This window comes from Pezoporus flaviventris, unplaced genomic scaffold, assembly GCF_033815535.1.
Source record: "Pezoporus flaviventris isolate CSIRO_AGI_PZ_B2104156 unplaced genomic scaffold, CSIRO_AGI_Pfla_v1 ptg000130l, whole genome shotgun sequence".
Lineage (NCBI taxonomy): Eukaryota > Metazoa > Chordata > Aves > Psittaciformes > Psittacidae > Pezoporus > Pezoporus flaviventris.
Genome location: NW_026892678.1, coordinates 2386774 through 2411828, shown reverse-complemented (window position 1 = coordinate 2411828; position 25055 = coordinate 2386774). Strand labels below are relative to the sequence as shown.

The window sequence follows — 25055 nt, the reverse complement described above, 5'->3', positions numbered from 1 at the left end:
CATTTTTCTGTAAAGAAACTGGGAAGTATATTTTGGTACAGTTTCTGATACACTTTTTTCCTTCAAAGTATTTATTTCATTGTTTTTCAAAACCATATACATTTAAACTCGCAATATATTACAGCAAGGAATTACACATCTTAAATTATTAATTGCATACCTTATTTTCCCACTACTTGCTAGTTTTATTTGAATGGGTAGCTGCCTAGACTGAACAACTGACTACTCTTTCATCCCTCCAGGTCATTCATCATAGCTTTCTCTGCCTTGAGGGACAAGACTGTGTCCTTTTCGAATTCTTAATATGAATTAAGTTTACTTGTCAACATATTCATCAACTCTCTCAAAGTACTTCATTAAATTTGCGAAGTATGGTTTTGCTTCAGAGGAAGCATGCTGATTATTAGCCAGGGTAATTTTTATCCTTTATTTCCCTAATTTTAGTCTTAGAAAAGCTGCTATTGTTTTCCTCTACAGGGATGTTAGGCTATACTTGCATATACCTTTAGACTAGTGCTTTACACCTTAAAGCAAACAAACAAATCAAAACACATGATCAGCATCACATTATTCATCTTAAGCCCTCTGCTACCACAGCAGTACAAAACAGAAAAAAGCACTTAGTTTCACTGTTTCCTCCTTGAGTTCCATCAGAGTTCTTAAGTGAAAAATACCTGGTTCTGAAAACATATTGCCCATTTTGTCCTTTTCGTAACTTCTTTCCTCTGTCTCTAGTTTGAGACAGATCTTCCATTGAAGATGACAGGATCTCATGTGGGAACAACCTCTACGTCCTCCCTTACTGACATATTCTAAAACTTGTCAGAGTTGGAGAAAGGTATTTCCTCAAATGCTAGTATGTACGGTAATCTCTGAATGAACTATTTCAGACAATCATGAAGGATAGGCCTTTATAGTATCTATCATCTTATACTTACCATTTTTCAAGCTTGCAACACCTAGAGACTGAGCTGAATGAAGTGTCAAACGAACACCAGCATCCTGGATATAAGCCATTGTAGTCATAGGATAGATATTTGCTTGAAGAGGTAACTTGCTCATCGTCAGTCTGGGCTGGATCTGCCATATGAACATGAACTTAAATAAAACACATTCTTTTTATGCATTTAAATTTCTAAGACCTTTTCAGACATTTGTCCCATGTGCTTTAGAAGCAAAACCAGCACCAAAGCACTCACTTGACTATATTATTTAGCTTTTTAGAGGTTTGTGGCTAAATTACCACTTTGAAAATGATAACTTCAGTGTACTTTTAGATTCATCAAGAGAACCTAGAAAAAAGGAATAATCATAGTTAAAGACTAAGAGAACTTTTTTTCTCCTCTGGAGACCAAGCAGTGAATAGATTCAAGGCAGAAGAAAATGAATTGTTGGCTTGTAAAAGCAGTAGTGGGATTCTTGAATAGTACATGATAAATGAATAGTAGTATTAAAATTATTTTCAATTTTAAATATTCACTTTTCTGTCTCCAGCAAAATGCAGTACTACACACTAAGTGGAAAAAAGCACTCTCTTACCCATCAGGTATGGTTTTCAAATCTATGCGCAAAACTATTCCTAGCAAGAAAAGAAGGTAAGTAAAAGAAAATTTGCTTTCTTTTGTACGTGCTGCGGGGTCCAAGACAAGAAAATGGTCACACTATATTTCACATGACACATTACTAATAGGAGAAGTTATTACACTTCAAATACATCACTTATTTCCACCACAGCAGCAAGCAGTTGTTCGCTAGGTCTGAGTTGCTGGACCTTATGCACATCTGGCATTGTGCTATCCAAAGGCCTCTAATTAAATAGACAAAGCAGAGGGGAAGAAGACATGCAGATATACAAGCAACTACACAGTAGCTTGTCATAACTTGCTGTTTACAACTCTTACGTTAAAAAGGATATAAAGGAATATTTAACAAAATTCCTGAAAGAAAACAGTTGCTACTTTATCTCATCTAAATCAAATTTTATAATGCATACATTTTTAAAGCTTTCCTTTAAAATGATTAATGGAGTTTAATGTTAAGAGTTTGACTAAATTTGACTCAAACTCTTTACAATCAGAAGTATTAAGGCAGCCAAAAACTGACACCCTAGACTTTTATAGTTAATAGACTATAATTACCTGATATCCATTAAGATCAGTATAGAATTTATTTTCACTGTTTATGTCAGACGAAATTCTCATTGCAAGCTCACGATTATATTCTCCTCTAATATCCACAATATTGGAAACTTCAACAGACTGGCCTTCCAAACCTACATAAAAAAGACGCATTTAAAACTTCTCAATTTTAAAAAGTGATTGCCAGATATATAAAAACGCCTGCGCTCCCAGAACACAGTGATATAGTTTTCTCCTGCTAGTTTTTCTTTTTCTGTTGTATTTAACCAAATACTTGAAGCTGGTTCAGTTATGTACAACAGTACTTCTAATTCAGTACTCATGGAACAGATTTTGAAACCTTCATGTAAGTAGAACAGAAGCAATTAATGAAAACAGCCAATGTGGGTTCCAGAAAATTAGTAAGAAAGAGCACATAACTATTAAGTTCTATCTTTAGCATTTAATACACTGGAGCAAGACCTAGTCATTTACAGCTTTTCCTGACTCTTAAGTGGCTGTCACTATCCACAGATAAGAATGAAATTACCAGCTTCTTGGCAGCAACTGTTCCACTAAGCCAGTCAGCTGTTTTAACCAAAATGGGGACAGTGAATTAAGTAGTTGCAGAGAACAACAACCATGACAAAAGTCTTTGTTGATGGGGAACAAACACATAACTATTAAAATAAGGATTAAGTAACTGAAATGCAGACAGATGTTCAGTGAGATTTTTTTTCTACAGTGCGTCCCACTGAAAATTGAGTACCTTTAATAATAACCTGACCATTTCAAATAGTCTGAGATACAGTTTGGATTGGAATCATTCCATCATTCAGCATAACCGCGTCTACCCTTTCTGTAGTATAATGGGACTAAAAATTGTGGACAGAATTCTGACAAGCAGAACAGATACGAAATACCTCTTTGTAGTGAGATGACAGATTACGTTGTGCTCATTTGACAGATTGTAAACAGACGATAGTAGAAAGTAAGGGACTGATTAGCCAACTTAGTTCTTTAAAACTTCTCAGTCAACACATAAGACCCAGAAGAACTGAGCATCATTCTGGGTCCTGAACTGTAGCATTTATTACAGAAAAATACTTCTGAATATTATTCCTAAATTCTGAAGCATGTGGACAAAGGTTAGGACTTCTTTTTCATTCTACACATACAGTTTTCAAATTATTTTAACAGTTCTGCTTGAGAACATGCTGAAGTTTCCTTAAGGTCTTTACTTTGCTGAAATCTGAACCAAACACTGAACTTCACACAATGGAATGCTGTGACAGACTGAACTGAAAAAATCAGACTCCACTATCCATTGTCTCAAAGATTGGAATGAAAAGCTGAGATGCAAGTCCACTGTCCACTATCTGAGAGATAGGTGGGAAGAGTTAAGACCTCAATGTCCATTACCTGAGAGAAGGGTGTGAGGAACTGAAATGGGACTCGAGAGTCCACTGCCTGAGAGATGGGTGAGAGAGCCGAGATAAGACTCTTCTGTCCATTATCTCAAGGAGTGGTGTGAGCAATTGCTGTCCATTATCCCAAGAATTGCTACAGACATGTGAAGTTGCAGACCTGGCTGCAAGGCCAATGAAACTGATCCACCAGGAACGTGCAGTACGTGACATTAAGAACAGAGGTATTCCCCCCAACTCATAATATATGGGGAAAAAGGTAATCACCATGAGAGACACCCTCCATGGGGATACCACCTCCAATGACTACTATGGACCCTTGGGGCCACTCTCCTCTGATGCAGACTACAGATCCTGGAGGACTCCCACCACCGAGGATGACTACTGTGGACCCACGGGACACCACTGGATCCACAGTGATGACCGTCTCTCTCTGTATCCCGAATTTTTGCTTCATTTCTATCTTTTTTCTGATCTGTCCTATTGCTAGCTCTTGTTTATACTAATTTCCTTTTTATAATAATTCTTTCTGTAATAAACAAACTGACGGATTATGGTACTTGACCTTGATGTATTTCAGAAAAATTTCGTCCAAATAGATGAACAACCGAAAATACATGTTTCCTACTTCAATTACAAAACAAGTTGCTAAGCCACTGGCCATCATATTTGAAAAATCATGGCATTCAGGTGAAGTTCCCGATGACTGGAAAAAGGGAAATATAACCTCCATTTTCAAGGAAGGGAAAAGGGATGACCCAGGGAACTACAGACCAGTCACTCTCACCTTTGTGCCTGGAAAAATCTTGAAGCAGATTCTCCTGGATGGCATGCCAAGGCACATGGAAAGCAACAAGGTGCTTGGTAACAGCAAGTATGGCTTCACTAAGGGGAAATCCTGCCTGACCAATTTGGTGGCCTTCTATGATGGGACTACGGAACTGATGGACAGGGGTAGAGCAGTTGATGTCATCTACCTGGACTTGTACGAAGCGTTTGACACTGTCCCACACAACATCCTTGTCTCTAATCGGAGAGACATCAATTAGACAGGTGGACCACTCAGTGGATAAAGAACTGGCTGGATGGCCACACACAAAGAGTTGTGTTCAATGGCTCAATGTCCGGCTGGAGACCAGTAACGAGAGGTGTCCCTCAGGGATCGGTGTTGGGACCGGTCTGGCTCAACATCTTCACCACTGACATGAACAGTGGGACCGAGTGCACCCTCTGCAAGTCTGCCAATGACACCAAGTTGTGTGGTTCAATTGATATGCTGGAGGGAAGGAATGCCATCCAGAGGGTCCTCAACATGCTTATGAGGTGGGCTGATGCCAACCTTATGAAGTTTAACCATGACAAGTGCAAGGTCCTACACCTGGGTTGGAGCAATCCCAGGCACAGCTACAGGTTGGGCAGAGAAGAGATTGAGAGCAGTCATGCGGAGAAGGGCTTGGAGGTGCTGGTCAATGAGAAAATGAACATGAGCCAGCTTCAGTGTGCGCTCGCAGCCCAGAAAGCAAACTGTATCCTGGGCTTCATCAAAAGGAACATGACCAGCAGGTCAAAGGAGGTGATCCTGCCCCTCAACTTTGCTCTCATGAGACCTCACTTGGAGTACTGTGTGTAGTTCTGGTGTCCTCAACATAAAAAGGACATGGAACTATTGGAACAAGTCCAGAGGAGGGCCACGAGGATGATCAGGGGACTGGAGCACCTCTCGTATGAAGACAGGCTGAGGAAGTTGGGGCTGTTCAGCCTGGAGAAGAGAAGGCTTCGTGGAGACCTCATAGCAGCCTTCCAGTATATCCAGTACATGGAGACCATAGCAGCCTTCCAGTATCTATCCAGTATGGGGATTGACTCTTCATTAGGGAATGTAGTGCTAGGACAAAGCGTAATGTGTTAAACAGGGGAAGTTTAGATTGGATATAAGGAAGAAATTCTTTCCTGTTAGGGTGGTGAGGCACTGGAATGGGTTGCCCAGAGAGGTTGAGAATGCTCCACCCCTGGCAGTGTTCAAGACCAGGTTGGACGAAGGCCTTGGGTGACATGGTTTAGTGTGAGGTGTCCCTGCCCATGGCAGGGGGATTGGAACTAGATGATCTTAAGGTCCTTCCCAACCCTAACTATTCTATGATTCTATGATTTATATCAATTTTCAAGAAAATTACTTCATATAATTGCACCACGATTTCCTCCCTCTTTCTCATTCTTCACTGGCCGATTTAATCACCAGGTTTGGAAGTGCACAGTTTCAAAAGTTACTTTCTGTAATTTTCTTGGGAACAAGCTGTGGAATGGTACAGAAAGAAAAAAATGCAAGCGTTACTGAAGGAAAAGCAAGAAAAACAAAAATGAAATTCCATTCATTTCAGTTCAGAAGTCAGTATGCTGGTGTTTAGTGCTGACTCTGTCACAAGATCTTCCAAGCAGATAATGGATGTAAAGAGGAAGCTCATAGATAACTAAAGCATGCCTACAGTTATGGAGTAAACCAGGCTTCACTATTAATGTCCTTAAGAAATAATCTTTACATTCTTTGTGACTTCAGAGAAGATATTGTTCTACCTCCATCAGTAAGTTTGAAGCTATAAAAGAAACTATGTTTCTACCTCATCTCTGAGGTATTTCTACCTCTATTTTTCTTGCCATTTTCATAATTTACAGCTACCTACAGCACTCAGATCACCCAGCAGAGTTCAGGACTCCCTAGCAGGTAAAAGCCAAGACTGCAATGATGAAAAATAACTAACGAGACACACAAAATATTACAGTTCTTACCCTGGACTTTATATAGTCGCATGGTATGTGTCACATGGTTGAAAAAACATACAACTTCTGAGAAAATCCTTCCATGAGCAACTCTTATGGTAGGTGGGTCTGTAAAAATGTAAGGCTAGAAAAAGAAAGTTAGAATAATTATGTTGAAAGCTTTGCATAGAAGTAGTGCCAATAAATGGAATTATTTAAAAACACAACCTGAAATTCAGCAACTTCTCTTCAGAGCCTCACTTTTCCTGTAGCTAAAATTAGGATAACCCTCATTACATATCTTACTGCAAGGATTATGAGGATTAATAGATACAAGGCCTACAGACAAACAACGTATTAATATTTGCAAACATCTGGACTGCTGTTTCTTGCTAGCAAAACCGTACTTGCTAACAAATCAGTTTGTAATCAAACACTGTAGTTTTGTATCCTGTGGCAGATGGTTTAACTGTGTGTTTAGTTTGCTCACAGCCTACTGCATCAGTGATGCACACTGCATGAGGAAAGATTCCTCTATACTGTCTTGTGGATCAGTTTGCATATCCTTTTCAGTGTAAAAGAGAAAGCTTTTTCTTCATCAAAAGCAGCTGCAGTTGCCATGGGAGCCCCCTGGAATGTGAGGTAGTGTTCGAAACCATTAAGCGACCTCAAAAGGAATATTGTCTTCTTACTAATGTCTCTCAAAGACTAGCAGAAATTCCACCTATCCACAGCCAAACCAAAGAGATATAGCATATTATTTTCCCATGTAGTTACGGTATTTTGTGACTGCCATATAAGCAAACAACTTTTTTGAAACAGCTGATCCCAAATGGAACTGCATACATTATACAGAAATACAAGGATATCTACAAAGGTAAAAATGGGTTAAATATTGTGTACAAAGCCAAAACTGAAAATACAGAAAATACAACACATGCTATTACTACTGTAGGGCAACAACAATGAGTAAGGACTTCACTGAAACCAACCCCCAACAAAATACTCAAAACCCAAGTCATTTGGAATAATATAAGCACAAAGCTTTTAGAGGGAGGCTGTCTTCCTCCTGTACATACTAATATTGAAGCAGGACAGAGTATGCTCTTTCTTCATCAGCAAGAAAATCAAAGATCAAATGTACCTTGAGGAAGAGAGGAAATAAAGACTACATACACACACAGAGAAAAGTCAGAGAAGATAAGAGAAGTACAGGTCCATATCATCGTACCTTCTTCAACAATGTTACAATGCATTCATGGAGAAGATTTCAAAAAATATTATAAAAAAAAAGAAGAAACTGAAAGTGACTTTCAAAGACTAAGTTTGCTTTTCTACTCACATACTTATTCCTACAGCTTCAGACAGAACCCTGTTAAATAACAGTTTTGCACAAGATCCAAGAGGGAACTCTGCAGCTATCAACTACAGGAGTTTGGAAGAGGAATCACAGTTGTTAACACTTCAGTAAGATGGGTTGTTTCAGGAAGAGAGGGATTTTTCTACTGATGATCTTACAGATATGTTTTATCCAGTTAATTTCACTGGAACTATCCAGGACCAAACCAGCAAAATGGAGAGATGCTGGATGAGTGACGAAGGAATGCAAAATGCTGTGCCGTTATTAAAAAAAAAATAAAACAAACAGAAAAAAGTTACCTGGATTACAGTTCTACAACAACAACACCACAACAAATAATAATGAATGAACCCCATTCCATCAAACTTGTTAGTATAAAACATGATGGTGACATTGACAACTACCAGAATACATCGTTCCCATAAAAGTAGACAGCAGAAGTGAGATACATTTATCAGCTCTCAGATTCTGGGATATTGCCACAAATGCTAAGTTAACACACCAGAGTCTCCAAGCTGCTCATGTAGCCAGATCTGCTCCCCAGCTGAAGATATATGGGAACGATATGGAAAGATGAGGTGACAGAAAAGGAATTAAGTGTCATTTTGCAGATACTGTCCACTTCCTAAATGGTTAAAATTAGTAGTTACTGCAAGATCTGTCTGTTCCCTTCACCACCCCTGGAATGAGTTCCATTGCATGAGATTCAGCAGCTTCCTGTGGCAGGTTCTATTGAGCCTGGAAAGCAGTATTTTCAGAAACAGAACAACAACAACAGAAATATGGGTCAAAGGGTCCAGAAACTATTTTTCAGTATCATATTCAAGAGAAATATGACAACCTCACCTTGAAAGAAGTGCAGGGGGAGAGCGAAGCTAGAAATTTTAAGGGAATACTTGGAGCAAAATAATATCCCATAGCTCCCTAGGGTATCTTAAAATACTTGGCCTCAAATTGGGTGCCAAAGTGTCATGGGACACAGGATAACTGGAGAAATGCCTTCACTTGAAGGTTTGCTGGCACAGAAACTGTCATGGAATGTTACAGCTCAAAGGCATAAAGCACAGGCAATAAGCCTCCTCCCTTGTAGTCAAGTGAAGCACTACTAACCATCTTAGTATGGCTTGGAAATTTCTGGCAGTGCAGCACACTCTGTTGGCACAGAAGTCAAATAAACTGTGCCCAGAGGAAAGTTTTCTACCACAGACTGAATTTCTTTTGATATGCCTGAGATTTTGGTGGAAAACAAACCAAAATCAAAAACCAAAACCAACCAAACAAAAAAAACCCAACAAAAAACAAAAAAAAAACCCAACAAAAAAAAAACAAACACAAAACAAAACAAACAAAACAAAACAAAACAACCAACCCAAAAAACCTCAAGACAAAACCTTCAAGTTGCTTCTGAATAACAGATAAGCCTTCATTTGGCAGCATTTGAGATTAGACTGGGCGGGAGGAGTGGGTGGGTCAAATATTATGAGTTCTCAATAACTGTGTTATAGGAATTATGTGGCCGGAAAGAGACAGTTGTAATTTTAATATTTTTGTCTCCAAAAGCAACCCCACCAATATGTGAGCAGATTTTCAAACGATAAATGTGATGCTTAAGGAAACATATGTAGCACCAAGAAGGGAACAGACACTTCAAGGCAGCTGATTCTTCAGTATTGTGAGCACCCTCAAGGTAATGGTGCCTGCATACTTGTCTCTTCCTATATCAGGCATGCAAAACCAGGGAAAGCTTTAAAAGTAAGAATACTGCGCCTGAATGATGATCCTCTGCCCCTTCAAGAGAGAAGATAAGGCAGATAAAGACGGATACTCAGAATGGAGATTCTTTTTTGGCAGTGGAACATCCAAATCTCACTTACAAAAAATGCAGAAAAGTACCACTATCTTTTCCTTCAGTTTGAAGGCCAAAAATTGAGATGAAGTCAGGTATGTGTTCTTTGCCAAAGAACAGACGCAACAGATAATCCTAGCAGATTAAAAAAGGGACTGTTGTGAAAAAAGTTCCTTGTAGCTAGTAGCAGCAGCTTTAGCTATGCAAGTCAGAGATCAGCATTAGTAAAGGAAGTCCAACCACAAAGTGTGAAGAGATAAAAAGGTAGAAAAGCTCTAGCATTAGAGATCCTGCAGGATAAAAATGGGAAAAAAATAAAAATCTCTTAGTAGTCTGTTAATATATAAGTACTTACAGCAACTAGTACATACGTGGGTGCATAGACACAGCTGTCTGAGAAAGAATCACAAACCTCAAAACATGTGCCTCTATGAGACACTGTTAGAGAAAATAATATTATTCTGTTCACTTCCAGGCTCATTTACATATATAACAACAACAAAATAGAGTTATTACCCTTTCTTATTTCCTGAAGCAGCAGATATACACTCCTTGTTTGTGATCCTGCAAACTTAAGTTTCCCCAGGAGAAACTGGGCAACAGAAATATACTGCAAACTAGATAGTTTCTTAAAATTGTTCATTATTTCATCACTTGCTTTCTGAAATATCACCTTTCCAGTTCCAGAAGAGGTACAGTACAGTCCATATGGTAATTAGGTCAGTGTAAGAACACAGTCGCATCTGAATTTCCAACTTGAAAACTAATTGCATTATGCTGTTGCCCTCCTCATAATTATGCATCTAAAAATACTGATAACCCTAGACAACCAAATTGGAACAGTTGCTTACAACTCTGTTTTCCCATTTATTGTAATTGAAACTCCGTATCTTAATTACTGTAGCAAAATATATTTGCTGATATTCGCTAAATAAGTGCTACACTATGAACTGGAACCTCCTCATTCACAAATTAAAGAAATCTTAAGAATTACAAAAGTGAAGAAATGCAGAGATGAATCAAGTACGTCCTATACATTTTCTCCAGAGGAAGTGAAAGACCTTACTTTATTGATAGTGAACAGTCACATCTCACTTGGTATCTTGCAGGTGCAGCACGTTATTTTTTTTTTTTTGGTGAATCATAAACATTCTGTACATTTTCAAATTAATGCTCACTTTTTACCCAAATCTAGGATTATGAAGTTCTGCCAATCATTTCAATAACTGATGTCATTATTTCTAGCCATACAGCTCTGTTTCACTGCTGGTGAAATTAGCTCTTCCAATCTTTATGAATGCATGAATTTACTCCAAGATTAGAATCTCTCTTCAAACGGGAGATTTACCTTGGCATCTCCATCTGGTAAGAAGAGATAAGCTCCGCTTTTATCCCGGTTACTTGTAGTTCCATACCAAGCAAACTCCACCTTCATTTGATGATTTTTACCATCTTCTTTAGTACTTATTTTCTAAGGATAGAGAATCATGTTTGAAATAGATAACATATTTAGGATTCCCTATATAAAACCAGAAGTTCTTTATGTTTTGAAATAAAATACAACACACCTCCAGTAATCCAGACATTCCAGAAAACCACAGTTTCATGTAAGTGTTTTCCAAGATTATATTATCCACAGAATTCTCCATCTCTTTTATTTTGAAAAGTCTATCTGGTTTCTCCTGCCTGCTCTTCCTCATATATATATTATAGTCTGCTAAAACTGCTTCTGAACTCTGAACCTCCAAAAGCTGGTAAACTCCAAGCCCCAGAGGTGGTAGATGTGCCACAAAAGAGATCTGTTGGGAGCAAATAAGAAGGCATTATTAAAAATATCGAAGAGACAACCTTTTATACTGTATTTACACTCAGCATAACTCCTTTTGCTTTGGGAATTTTAGGATAGCTGATTTTTTCCCATATTGCATAAATGAATATGAAATTATAAGCGACATTCTAAAATGAACAGCTGAAGTATATTAATAAAATTTAGCAAACAAAAATGTCTGCATTGCTAATTTCCTTAGCATCAAGATCACTGTTGTATTAATGAAATAACGGTTTTGAAGCCTTTTTAAAAAGAATGTTAGCTGTGATGTGCAGTTCTGAGCTTATTTACTGTGCACTGAAGATGCATGTATGGTGTATCAAGTGCACACAGACCCTACTTTGGGTTACAATGGACCTTAAAAGATCATCTAGTTCCAACCCGTCTGCCATTGGCACATATATGATTTATATTCTTTAAAGGAACTAGTTTCTCTCTGCTATAAGGCAAAATTCAAAATTATTTAAATTACAAGTTGCATTTAAAGATCCACAATATTAAATAGTAAAATATAAGGCAACTGTCTCAATTTTAGTTTTTGGTTATTTAGGAGCTATAATTGCACAGAAGGAACAGTTATATAAAAGGCAAATCTCCAAAGCAATCTGCTTAAAATCTGAGGTACAGATATGTAATTTTATTTCTTCTTCAGACAACTGTGTTAATTACTGTACTGGTTTTGGCTAACAGTTACATTTTTTCATAGTAACTCATATGGTGTGATGTTTTAATAACAGCGTGTTAGCTATCACTGAGCACTGCTTATGAAGCATCAAGGTCTTTTCTGCTCCTCAACCCATCCAAACCAGTGAGCAGGCTGGGTGTACACAAAAAGCTGGAAAGGTACACAGGCAGGACAGCTGACTCATGGGCTACCCCATACCATATGGCATCATGCTCAGCATATAAAGCTGGGGGAAGGGAAGGAACAGGGGGGATGTTGGAAGTTACGGTGTTTGTCTTCCCAAATAACTCTTAGATGCAATGAAGCCCTGCTTTCCTGGAGATGGCTGAACTCCTGCCTGACCATGGGAAGTGGTGAATGAATGTTTTGCTTTGCTTGTGTTGCCTTTTCCTTTACCCGTTGAACTGTCTTTACCTCAACGCACACATTTTCTCATTGTTACCTTTCAATTCTCTCCTCCATCTCACTGCGGGCAGTGAATGAGCAAGTGTGTGCGGCTGAGCTGCTGGCCAGGTTTAAACCACAATAACTGTCCCTTCGTAAGATAACTGAGAGACACTTACTGAATTACCTTTTGCAGGAATATTATTCTAAAACAAGTACAACTTGGCTCCCAGGTCAGAATCAATCAGACTTGAGAATGTAAGCCCAAAAGTAATACAGTACTATTACAGTAGTACAGTACTATATACCACTAAGAATTTAAAGTACAGTTTCTGATGTGTGATCAATGACAACAATCTTCTATAATGACGCAGGATTCAGAAATTATCCAAAACTTTGTTTGAAACCAAAACCAAGAAAAGCTGTCTGTCTAGCATGAGTAGAGGAGTAATGGAGATTGCTATCCAGTCTCTGCATCAGGAAGACAAAATGACAAAAAAAATACCCCAAAAAAACCCCACAAACAAACAAAGAAATCCCAAGTCACTAAACCAAACACTGAAAAACCCAGATCTAACTGCTTAAGCCACTGCACTTAGAAAACCTTTCCGCTGGAGTGCTTCAGCACATACAGACTGTGTATAGCTCTGTGTATAGACTACCACCTGAAGGAAAAAGCTTTATCAAATTAGGGAGAAAACACACACATCCAGTATTTTCTCTTTACATAGCTAAAACTGATCTTTTAACTGTTATTAAACTTCTGTGATGGGTAAAAGAAATGTTTCTGTTGAATGGCATTATCTGCAGAAGACAGAACTGCCAATATTTGAAGTATGCTTTCCATTTTCTTCAGTTGTGAAACTATAATGTCTGTCAAAAAATACAACTTTAATGCTTTTTACTTGAAGTAGCATACCTGATATGCTTCATGTGATACTGTAGCTGCTCCATTCCAAACAGCACTAATCTGGACAGTAACAGGTTTTCCCAAAGGAGATAGTAATTTAACTCTGGGTGAATTCACACTGACTGAAACCACTGAAAATCGCTCTTGTTCCATAGGATTATATATCAAAAGGTATCTGCAAAAACATATTTGACAAATTATCTTTTGGCAAACAAATTTCCTCCTTCAGGTTTAATATTTATTCACATAAATTTTACATACAGAGCACTAAAACAAGGTTAGAACAACAAGTACATACCACAACAAATAAATATGCAAAACATAATCAGGAAACAATGGATATTTAACATCAATTCTTGACAGATCTTCTTTTCTTAATGCTATTATTTTTCAAAGCAATTTTGAAAATACCTTATGCTAAAAATACATGTATTTCCCACTTTACCTACTAAAGAATTGCTACTAACAAATGCAAGCACAGTCAAGATATTTAAGGGCATTCTGAATTTACTTTTCAGGCTGAACTATTAAACTTTCATCCACAGTTGTCTTCCCTTTAACGTAATAGAGAAACACTTAAGTAATGGACAATACCTGTTGTATATACATAGAACCATAGAATGCTTTGGGTTAGAATGCACCTTAAAAGATCACCTAGTTCCAACACCTCTGCCATGGGCACATATATGATACACATTCTTTAAAGGGACTAGTTTCTCTCTGCTATAAAGGAAAATTCAAATTTATTTAAATTATAGATTTACCAAAATTCCCCATGGAAAGGTTCTGCATGTACATTGAAATATTTTTATTACGTACATACAGAATAGCTAATTTTTATATAATCTGTGTTCTTCCCTTGGAACACAGATCATGTTACTAAACAAAAGAATCAGCCCTGAAATCAAATACAGAAACATTATTAGCCAACAGGTTTCACTTGGTTTTGGGCATTTTTGTTGTTGCATTTGTTTCGGGTTCCATTAGGTTTTTTGTTTTTTTTTGTTTTTAATTACAAGTTTCTATATTGTAAGGTACAGAAAAATAAAATTATACTAAAACATTTGTCCCTTATGCATCCACGTAACACTATCATTATACTTCTTGCCTCTTCATCGCCAAGCTCAAAGAATGCACTATTTACAACCTGTTCCCTCACAGTTGCTTCTGTCCATTTCACCTTTTAGAAAGAATTGTCCTTAACAATGAAAAATGTTCCTGCCAAAATTTCTAACAAATTTTTAGAAACACAGCTGAACTAGTATTCTGTCTTCAACTTCCTTGACCCTTCCCACTGTAAAACAGTTTACTCCTTCATGAAATCTTATCTTTCATCAGTTTCCATGATACCTAGTTCTTCCGTATGAAATCACACCCTTGGAATTTTTTTTAAGTAGATTCTCTTCATTCTCTGCTCCGTTTTCTACACAGGGGGTTGTCAGTGGTTTTCTTTCTTTTTTCTTTTTTTTTTTTCTCTTTTTATTTTTCTCTCACATCTTAACCTTCTAAATTGAATTATCACTTTCACAGATCAAACCACTTCACTCACAATTGTCTCCTTCCACCCAAACTAGAAAACTCATACTGTCACTCAGGTCTTTCACGCACACATCACCTGAGGTTGAACCTCTTTCCATAATCTCACATTCTGACTGTTAGCCTTCCAGATTCCTTACTCGTGCACTTAAATGCTCGATGCTCCGTTATTTGCTAGACTAGCACTACAGTACAACGAAGGTGCTGCTAACAAGTTACTTGCCTAGCTAAACCCTTTAAACTTTTCTCTTTTCCAACACAGCTCTAAACTGACTGAGAGTAGCCACTCTACACACATGCCAGAGGAGAGTGAGGTCTCTCTTATGGTAGATAAAGTCTGGCAGGCAGTGGACAAAACTGCTGCTATGATACTTTGGAAATAAGGAAACCACAACATTCAGGGCTGACAGGCAGCAACAAACTGCTTAGTTAATAAGAAAATACAAATTTAACTCCTCCTTACTGTGAAAGAGAGGACTTCTACACAATTTTAGTGTAAGACAGAGACTAAATTAATCCACCACTAAACTATGGAGGCAATACAGAAACCTAGAGGAAAAAATTTTCTTTTTCTCCATACTGGTGAAAAATGTCACCTAATCTCTTTCCATCCCATCCTTTGATTTTTTTTGCAACAATAATTTTAACAAATGCGTTTTACTCTATGGACACTCAGAATCCTTATGAATATTAACCAGGCTACAGTTTTCCCCTTATATTTTCATTGGCTCCCATATTTTCTGCATCAAACTGAGGCTGTTCATCTTCAATTTTATAATTCACCGCTACCCTTTTACCTCACAATCAGTAGGAAAGGTCAATTCCAACTTCTCATTAGTTAAATAAACTAAACACAGAGGCTGTGTTCGCTTTTTCTATCAAGATCCTTTGGATTACCTGCATGCATAGGATCTGCTACCTATAAAAATTACTTTCAACACCTTAGAGGAAAATTCCTGTGCTGAAGTAAGTACTGCTAAATCATGACTCATGTGCATAACAACTATTTTCCTTGCATATTTGCACATCTAACTGTGCTCAGTTTGTGCTCAGTTTCCTCCTAGCACAACAAAAATCACTTTGGGATGCTCTCTTTTCTGCTTCGTTTCATGTTGAAGACTCCTAGATTACTAGACAACACAATAGTAGATCGTGTTCTTGGTCAGCTTTCAGCATCTTTAAGAACCTGTGCAAGACTCTGTAACAGCCTCCCCTGGACTTGGGTAGGTCATTTTACACTTCTGCTTAATTGAAAAGACCTTCTTTGTGGATAAAATTTTGACTTAATTATTAATGTATTTTCTTACAGCAGTTATGAAATCAAAACCAAACTAAACCAACATTGGTCCCACTCCAGACCCCTTAAAATGTAGGAAGACAAAATATAAATAAATTAGTGAAATACGCTAAGAACTCCTCATATACTGTGTAAGAATCGTGCCAGAAACAATGGAGATCTACAAGATGATCCAACACCAAAGCTAAAAATAAACATCATTCATGAACAGAACATCATAAAAATCTTTAATTTATTGTTTCTCTACAGTGGACTTCCTCAATTCTTATGCCTCCAACTAAAATGCTGGCTAACGCGTACAATCTGTTTCCAGTGATGTTATACATCCTCCTTAAATATAAATTATCTGCCAAATAAATATGACCGTAAAAATATTTCCAGAAGCTTTGTTCACCTTCCCATTGATATAAGCACGTTTCATAACTTTAGTCACATGACAAATTTACCCATGACAAGAGACCCTAGCAACTGCCGTATCATCACTATATTTCACCAGACTTTTTTTTTTAATAGTCAGTAAAACAAAGCTCGTGTGGTATTCAGTTACATATGTTTTATACTTCTAGAGTCAAGGTATTTTAAGTGCATTATAGGTATGTAAAGTAATAATGCAGTCAAATGAACCTAGTAACGAAAGGAGAGATTTTTAGCAGGACACCTGCAGGAATTTTGCACAGGTTGCAGTATTTTGCTTTCAAATTTTAATGCAGCAGGACTGAAGTATTTATACTCAAGATATAATGCTGGTGCCTATACAAAAGCACTGACTAATGTAATTAAATCACATCACTTCTGAAGTACTATTCAACTCCCACCCTTAAATACTATAACTATTTTAAATTCTGTATGAAACACAAAAGCTGCACTTCACTTAAGCTGTATCATTACAGTGAATGATCTCTACAAATGCAGAGTACAACTGCTTAATGTATTGTGGTTACATTACACAGAGAAGCAACTTAACAGTACTTAAAGCTTTTCTATTCCGGATTTTAAGGCAAAACCATGAATATTATTGTCTTTCAGAAGCAGTAATCAAATTTTCTTTCATTATTCAGATCACTGGTCTTTGGCAACAGCACCAAGAAAACTACGAAAGCTCACATCTTTTGTCCAAATAAATGGGAAGGAGTTTTCATACTTACTAGTAAAACTCAGATGAATAGTTACCTGAAGTATTTTGCTTTAGAAACCCTATTATGGCCAAGTCTCAGCTATCATTTCTGTCATTCATTAAAGAGATCAAAGAACTCTGAAACTGTTTTAATATAAACTGTATAGAAACAAAAGGAAATAATGTAACTACAGATAAACCACATCCAATTTACTCACACAGAGACCACATATTGCACCTGTGCATCGGGAGCAGGAGTAAACTGCTCTCAGCCCCACAAAGAAATGAGAAACACATGCAGATTTGAGCTCTTGCATCTCTGATGTGCAAATATTTGCAATTTCAGAAAAGCAAATCCTGACACCAGTTTTTCAGACACTCTTAGATATACCTTGAATTTTTTTACCCCATAATTTTCTGGGTCTTTGAAACCTCAAACAGGTATCTTTTATTCATACAAGCATGATAATTTTCCTTATATAACCTGCATATGCTATTAATAAACCCTTCTATTAAAGATGCACCTCCAAGCATCAAAGAATATTTTAACTAGTCTGTCCTGTAAAGATTAAGCTTTCTTTGAAGCATTTTCAGCCACAGCTGAATAAAAGCTCCCCTCCCCCATTCTCACTGTGAATACTTTCTTTCTTATTGTAAATTTTGTTCCTTAAACTGAAAAGTTACAGTATTTCAGACCACTGTTCTTTTTGTTTTGCTGATGTGCATACATATATGGACATACATACATATTGACGCATACACACATTCACTGGTAACACCTGCTGCACAATTACCATTTTCTTCTAAAGCTCATTCAATGCTGCCTTCACAAGCAATCCATTCCAATAATGTGAGAAACCAGAAGCAGTAAATGTCAGAGGATCATCACTGACAAAGGATTATTCAAAAAACCACTTCTTCAAAACACACTCAAGACAGCTTCGGACAACAGCTTTAATTGCCCAGTAGAGGATCTTTGTTCGTTTGCTTTGAGAACCAATTTCTCGAGGCGCTCCAGCTCAGACTGATCAATTTTATTAGAATCTGACAAACCGTCATAGACTAGAGCATTCTCCATTGTAATTCATCAGAATCAGGCCTCTGGACATACGCACAATTTCAACAGAAAGTTACATGAACAGCACCTTTGACACTAGCCAGTTTTTTTCCCCTCTGATACAACAGAGGCTAAGCTAAAAAAACAGTGAAGTGGTGAAAAAAGCAAAACTGCTACAAGTACAGCCAAAATTGAGAAACCATACAAACCATGAAGCCAAATGATATACTATATCAGCAGGCTTCCACTGAAGAATAAAAAAGAAAAAACAGAAGCATTAAAGTTCTCCTGAAATGTGAAAGGGGTGGGAGGAAGTGAAAGAGAGTGGAAAATCATGAACAGACTTAGAATTAAAATGCTTGAATCCTTAAAGAAAAAGAACAGAAATAACTCTACATATGTAAAAAATCACCAGAAGGACTGGTGAGTTGGAAACCAGAACTCAGCTAGAAAGGTCTTCTGAGATCTTGGCAGTTGATGGACTTCGATGGACTACAATTTTAGAATTCTTAACAAAACTTAATTTCTCTATCAAAGGCATCTCACTGGGATGATGAAACAATAAAAACTCTCCAAAATCACATGGCGGGGGGGGGGGGGGGGGGGGGCAGGAGAGAACAACAACTGAATTTTCGCATGTCTAAAATATGTGAAAATCAATTACTTCAAAAGATGTGAGAAGAGTCAGTAGCTAGTAACATTGCTTAATTAGCAAACACTGATGCATATGAGATTGAAACAAACTGGGGATTAGTATTAGTGTTAAAACAAGCTTTTTGTAGCTGCCAAAGGTATCTTTAAAAAAAACACAAAACCAAAACAAAACTATGTGACTTCTGCTGTATGTTGGGAGCTTATCAAAAAGACCCCACCCAACAAACAAACAAAAGAAAAGCCCAAGAAAGCCAAAATCCTAAAGTATTCCATGAACTGACATTACATAGGCCAAGGGTGGTTCATGGGGATACTGATAAACCGAACAGAGAATTAAGACTACCTACTTAAAACAAATACTTACTTGTACACTGCAAATATATACAACCTCCCTTGAAGAGTTCTGTGATTTTTGCATTGAAGCCCAAGAAAACATGTAATAGACACTTACTTTCCTCAATTTTTTAATACAGAACGAAACTAAAAATAACTGCATGACAAAAAAATTACTCTCACGTTACTTACAAAGGATTCTCCTTGCTATAGAGGGCCATGGGAATTTTTGAACAAAAACTAACCATAAGAATTGTTTTTTCTTAAGAAAACCTGATAAATAGTACTCAAAACACTAGGCAAAAAAACATATCAAGTTACTTAGTTCTGCTCAAAGCTCTTACGCTCTCTCACATTGAAAGTGAAGGCTCCCTTAGTCAAAAGTAAGATTCAAGTGACATTTTAACTGCAGATCCCCTCATCCACTTTTTTCTATACCTGGTCAAGTTTGTATGTATTTCTGCTATGAATGACTGAAGATGGAAAGAATCTACAAAATAAGTGTTCTGAAAATAAATGCCATATAAATGCGCATATATAACTTCAAGTGTCTTTTAATCAACCTTTTTTTTCTTTAAAAAAAAAAGGATTTGAAATCATCTGCTTCTCATGAAATCATGCTACTTCACTGATTCTAAAAAAATTAGACATTCTCCAATATCTCAAGCTATGTTCTTAATACTCCCTTAGAAACAAGACTAATCAAAAGCCAAATAAATGTGTAAGCTCATGATCATGAATGACACTCTCCTTGACAGCAAATTAATTTTTTTCTAAAACTCAAACCCGCTAGCTATCACTGTTTTGGTGAAGATTTCATAACTCTACAGCACACTGTTTCAGCTGTGTTCTATTTAAACCATTCAAAAGCAAAATTGCCTCTGACACCATACCAGTAACTCTCTTAATCTGATCTTCTGTAACGTCTAGTCTTTTTCTGCTGCTTCTATTTGGTTAGTCCCCACATTTTACCATGTGGTGTGTAAGAATTCCACTTGCCTGCTTCATTTAATTCCTTGACTACGAAATATTTGCTCCAGTTTACTAAGACAGTTTTAAATTCTAATCCTACATAGAATGTTTGCTCCCAGTACGACTTCAAATTTTATTATCTATTTACATTCTACTCTGTTAGCATGACTGATACAAATAAAATACTATTTGTGATTTTATGATCTGCACTACAGAATTTCTTGCTTGTTTTTAGCCTCACTTTGCACAAAAAACCTCCAAATTGCTCAGATGGGTATCTAAGGATAAGTCAAGTAGTACGTCATATCCAATATTTATCAATGAGCATTTAAGTCATAGTTAGGCAACCAGCCAGTCTATTAACTGAGTGAATGCATTTACAACAAACTGACTAGAAATTAAATGAAGTTGTGGAATTAAAACATGATGCCAAGAATGCCTTTTGCTTTCCATTTTGAAAGAAAGGGGGGACTTCAATATTCTAGTTTGGGTTAGTGGGGAGTTTTTTAAATATAAGCTGCACATTATGTGCAGTTTAAACTGCATCAACACACCTAGTTCTATTACAAGGCTTAATTTCAATAGCTGCTACAGCTTTAACATTCACATCCTCTGAGATACAGTAGATGCTGAAACCATTAGTGTTTGTAAGTATACAATCCTAAACATTCAATTAAACAGAGAAGTCCTTTGTGAGGCAAACCTTGTGATTAAAAAGCTCAGTCTCAGACATATTGCCAGATGTAAATTCAGGGCAGTTTAAGTTAAGAAAACAGTTCTCTATAAAGTAAAAAAAAAACCAAAAAAAAAAAAAAAACCAAAACAAACTCTCGCCAAAAGGAGATCCTGATACTTTCCCAGCAGGCTTTTGGCTGACAGAGTTGATAGGATAAAGTTTCCATTGACTGAATAAAGTCTACAGAGATTTTTTGGCTTATAAGATAAACAATGCTAACATGGTCCTCTGCATCACATCCCACTGAGCTTCTTGTAAACTTATTTATTGAGCTTCTTGTAAAATATTGTCACAGATATAACAAACACACACACAAAAAAAACCCAGTTTATATCTAATCAGCAACTCTTATGAAACTATTTAATATAGAGTAGAATATTAATCTTGAATATGATTATATATGAAAAATCTTAAAATTTTTGCCTCTTCCTAAACAAAACATCTTTCCCAGGTTATGAAAGAAGAATCCTGCAGAAAAATTAGTGTGAGTGAGTCTAACCTCAACTTGAAACCTCAAGCACACAATATGTATTTGTGTTGCTTTCATAAATATAAAAACAAAGGTATGAACAAAATCTATTATTCACAGATCAGCTTTTCACTATAAAATCAAACTTGTGACATCATGAAATAAGAAAGAGGCATTCACAATAATTCAGTAGTTTCAACTAACAAAACAGAATGATGCTACGACTATAACAGCATTTGAAGAAATTGAATGTGTAGTTTAGAAATAGAGCTGTATTTTTTAAATTACATATTCTTTCTAAAAGCAGTTATAGCTAACAGTTCTGATTAACATACAAATAATTAAAAACAAATACTGTGTTTAAAAAAGGTTCCATTATCTTAACTTGACATTTCAGAACTCTGAATCACTCCAGGAATGCCATTCCTAATGACAAACCCAAAGCAAACTTTAGATTCATTAGTGAAGGTGAGAGAACTCGGACATATGCATTCCTATTAAATCTCTTTCTATAACTGTACACATATATCTTTATAATATTCATTCCTCATGCAAAAGGCAGAGAATTAGGCAGATGACAGGCACATATTCCACTCCTCCGCTCTCACAGGTAACAGGACCTTTGCGTAGCTTTCTCAAGAACAAACCATGGAACACCCTCAAGAAAATGGCATTCATGATAAACACAGACAAAGCACAGCAAGAACTATAAATTCTAAAAACACAAAAAAACAACATTAACCTAAGACAAGACTTTTATATATGTACCTACTACATATGCCAAATACACATACTTCCTATGATTTGGATGGATTGCAGTGGCACACATACCCTAACCTGGAGCACATACTACTCTCCAATTAAGGATAAAAGGATTAAGTCCAAAGGCACTATTTTAAATTTTTCTTTTACCACAAAGTTGTGAGGTGTTCTGAAGTCCAAGATGGGCTTGAAGCCCCCTGACTTTTCAGGATCAGGAAGTACCTTCACTAAAATCCTTTCCTTGTTCCTCTTGTAGTGCAGGCTTTATAAATCTGCATTTAGAAGGGAAAAAAAATCTGGTTCAGAAGAGCAGAAAGACTTTATATTATGTATGCCATACCACTTCAGTCTTTGCCTTGAGAGCCTTGGACTAACTACAGTACTGCCTCAAAGCTAATCAAGGAGGCTGAAGGGACGAGTGCCTGGAAAAAAAGAAATAATATACAAATATACTAATATACTGAAAATGTGTATCTTCTACTTCCAAAACCGCTTCAACAGGTACATGCATACAATGAAGATCTTTCAGCTGTATTCAATTTTTTACTAGCATACTCCATCATGATGATGACTTTAAGGGTTATTTTTTGATTGTTTGCTTCGTTGGTGGGGTTTTTTCTTCCTTTTTTTCTTTTCTTTGCTTGATTTTTTAAAATTTTTTTTTAAACAAACCCTCCTCCAAAGTATGCTTAGTTAATCTATTCTTTCTGCATTTTCATCACAAACAGTGTTTTCAGAGGAATCCAGGAATCTCTTGCAACTTCACAATCTGATTGTGATTGTGCTGGTACTGCAAAACCCAACAAAAACTTGATATTCTGTGCACCAAAATGGAAATCCTAAATTTGTACAGTTTTGAGAAGCTGCAAAGTTTCTACAAATGCTATAAACAGTATTAACTTATTTAATGGTTTAATTTTGCAACTGCAAATTCAAAACAGTCAGTAACCAAAAATATTTAGAACAGGCTGTCATTGGTTTATCAAAAAAGACAGACCAATAACTGAAAAGTCTGGTTTATATGAATTTTTATGCACTGAAAAATTAATGATTAGAAGTTTGAAATTTAACAACTTTTAGGACAACTTGAATTCAGAAGCATGACAGTCAAAACTGAGTTTTGAAAAATAAAGATTAATTCCACAGAAAGCTCTGGAGTGCTATGAACTGCAAATCAAAGCTGCTTTTTTCCTATTAATAATGAAAATTTCTAACTCCTCAAAAAATGTACAACAGTTCAGTTTTAAACAGCTATTCCTGATGTCAAAACAGGCATTCCTCTCTTAGCTTACTCGCTGGTTTGTTTCCAAAGTTCCCAGAAAAACTTGGAGTGAAATGTAAACCACCAGTACCGAAAGTCAGTTCAGAGATAACCCTGCATGTAGTGTGATTAACATAAGCAGGAAACTTACATGGTAAAAATGGAAATCTCTGAAAAACTCCAGTGAACTTACAGAAAGAGTAGGAATTAAGAGATCAATGTGCCTCACCCCTCACTTACTCTCCCATTAGATACTGTCAAAGGAGAATTTGCACGTTTTGTCACAAAGGTAGTTGCACAGCTAACTTCCACCTATAAAGCAGAACAACCATACCCTTCCTTTGGTTTTCGTAATTTTAAAGTAACTTCTTTTAGAATAATTGTTACTGAAATAGTTATTTCAACTTTACATTAACTGATGTTTCATGATTCAGAGGACTGAGTTACTGTGTGTCAGCCAAGCATTTCATTGCCTTTGCAACAGCTTTCTAAATACTCATTCAATTTAGTCAAAATGACCTTGAGTTGACTACAAACAGAACATGCTCATAGCAGTCACAGATCACCCGAATTCTAGTAAACTGATCAGGCAGCAGAACACTAAAATTAACACCACAAAGTAATTTAAAAAAAAATAAAAAAAATAGGCTGTATTCAGGGTTTAAGTGCAGCTCTAAACAACCATTCATCCTGTCCATATCCCGTAAAGTTACTGATACAGGAGTTTCAATGACAAAAATAAAACGAGGTCCTGCATATTGCGATCACTATTTCATCCAATAAAAAACTAAAACTTGGCTTGGTTTTGCTTGGTTGTGGTTTTTTTTGCCATTTGTTTTGCTTTGCTTTTGTTGTTTCGGGTTTGTCCTGGGTTCAGCAGTAGCAGCCATGTTTTTTTTTTCCTTTGTGTTAGCTGGTGCAGTGCTGTGTTTTGACTTCCAGCCTGAGAACAGTGTTGGTGAAGTCGATGTTTTCAGTTGTTGTTAAGTGATGTTTACCCTGACCAAGGACTTTGTGAGGCTCATGCTCTGCCAGGGAGGAGGGGAAGCCGTGAGGAAGCAGAGACCAGGGGCGCCTGACCCGGGTTAGCCAAAGAGGTATTCCATACCACAGCACGTCATGCCCGGGGTGGGGGGTAACTGGGAGTTCCCCGGAAGGACACGGGCTTCCGGGTGGAACTCATTTTCTTGGCCGGTGGTATCGTATTCTCTTCCCTTGTTATTTTCCCTTATCATTGTTGTAGTTGATAGTAGAGGTGGTGATTTGTGTTGTACATTGGTTGCTGGACTGTTCTTGTCTCAACCCGCGGGAGTTGCACTTTTTTTCAATCCTCCTCCCCGTTCCTCCGGGAGTGGGGAAGGGGAGAACCCCGGTGGGGGGGGGACACGGACCTCGATTGTTGTCAGCTCGGCACCACTCACTGGGAGTGAGTGAACAAGTTACCTGACTGGGTTTAAACCACGACAGTTCTTTTTGGCGCCCAACGTGGGGCACGAGGGGTTGAGATAAGAACAGATCTGACTGGATTGATAGTCACTCGTCACAATGCTGAT

General features: G+C 37.1%; 1 protein-coding gene across 4 annotated transcripts in view; it reads right to left on the bottom strand.

The window, feature by feature from the left end:
• MAN2A1 (mannosidase alpha class 2A member 1) overlaps positions 1 to 25055 on the bottom strand; it is a 119838-nt gene that overhangs the window by 35059 nt on the left and 59724 nt on the right. For all 4 annotated transcript variants that reach the window (XM_061478702.1, XM_061478703.1, XM_061478704.1 and 1 more), the window contains 6 exons: positions 13321 to 13486; positions 11073 to 11303; positions 10853 to 10975; positions 6329 to 6443; positions 2139 to 2272; positions 939 to 1080 (listed from right to left, as the gene is read on the bottom strand). In XM_061478702.1, the coding sequence (XP_061334686.1) occupies positions 939 to 1080; positions 2139 to 2272; positions 6329 to 6443; positions 10853 to 10975; positions 11073 to 11303; positions 13321 to 13486 (911 nt within the window). The remainder of the gene's footprint in view (positions 1 to 938; positions 1081 to 2138; positions 2273 to 6328; positions 6444 to 10852; positions 10976 to 11072; positions 11304 to 13320; positions 13487 to 25055) is intronic.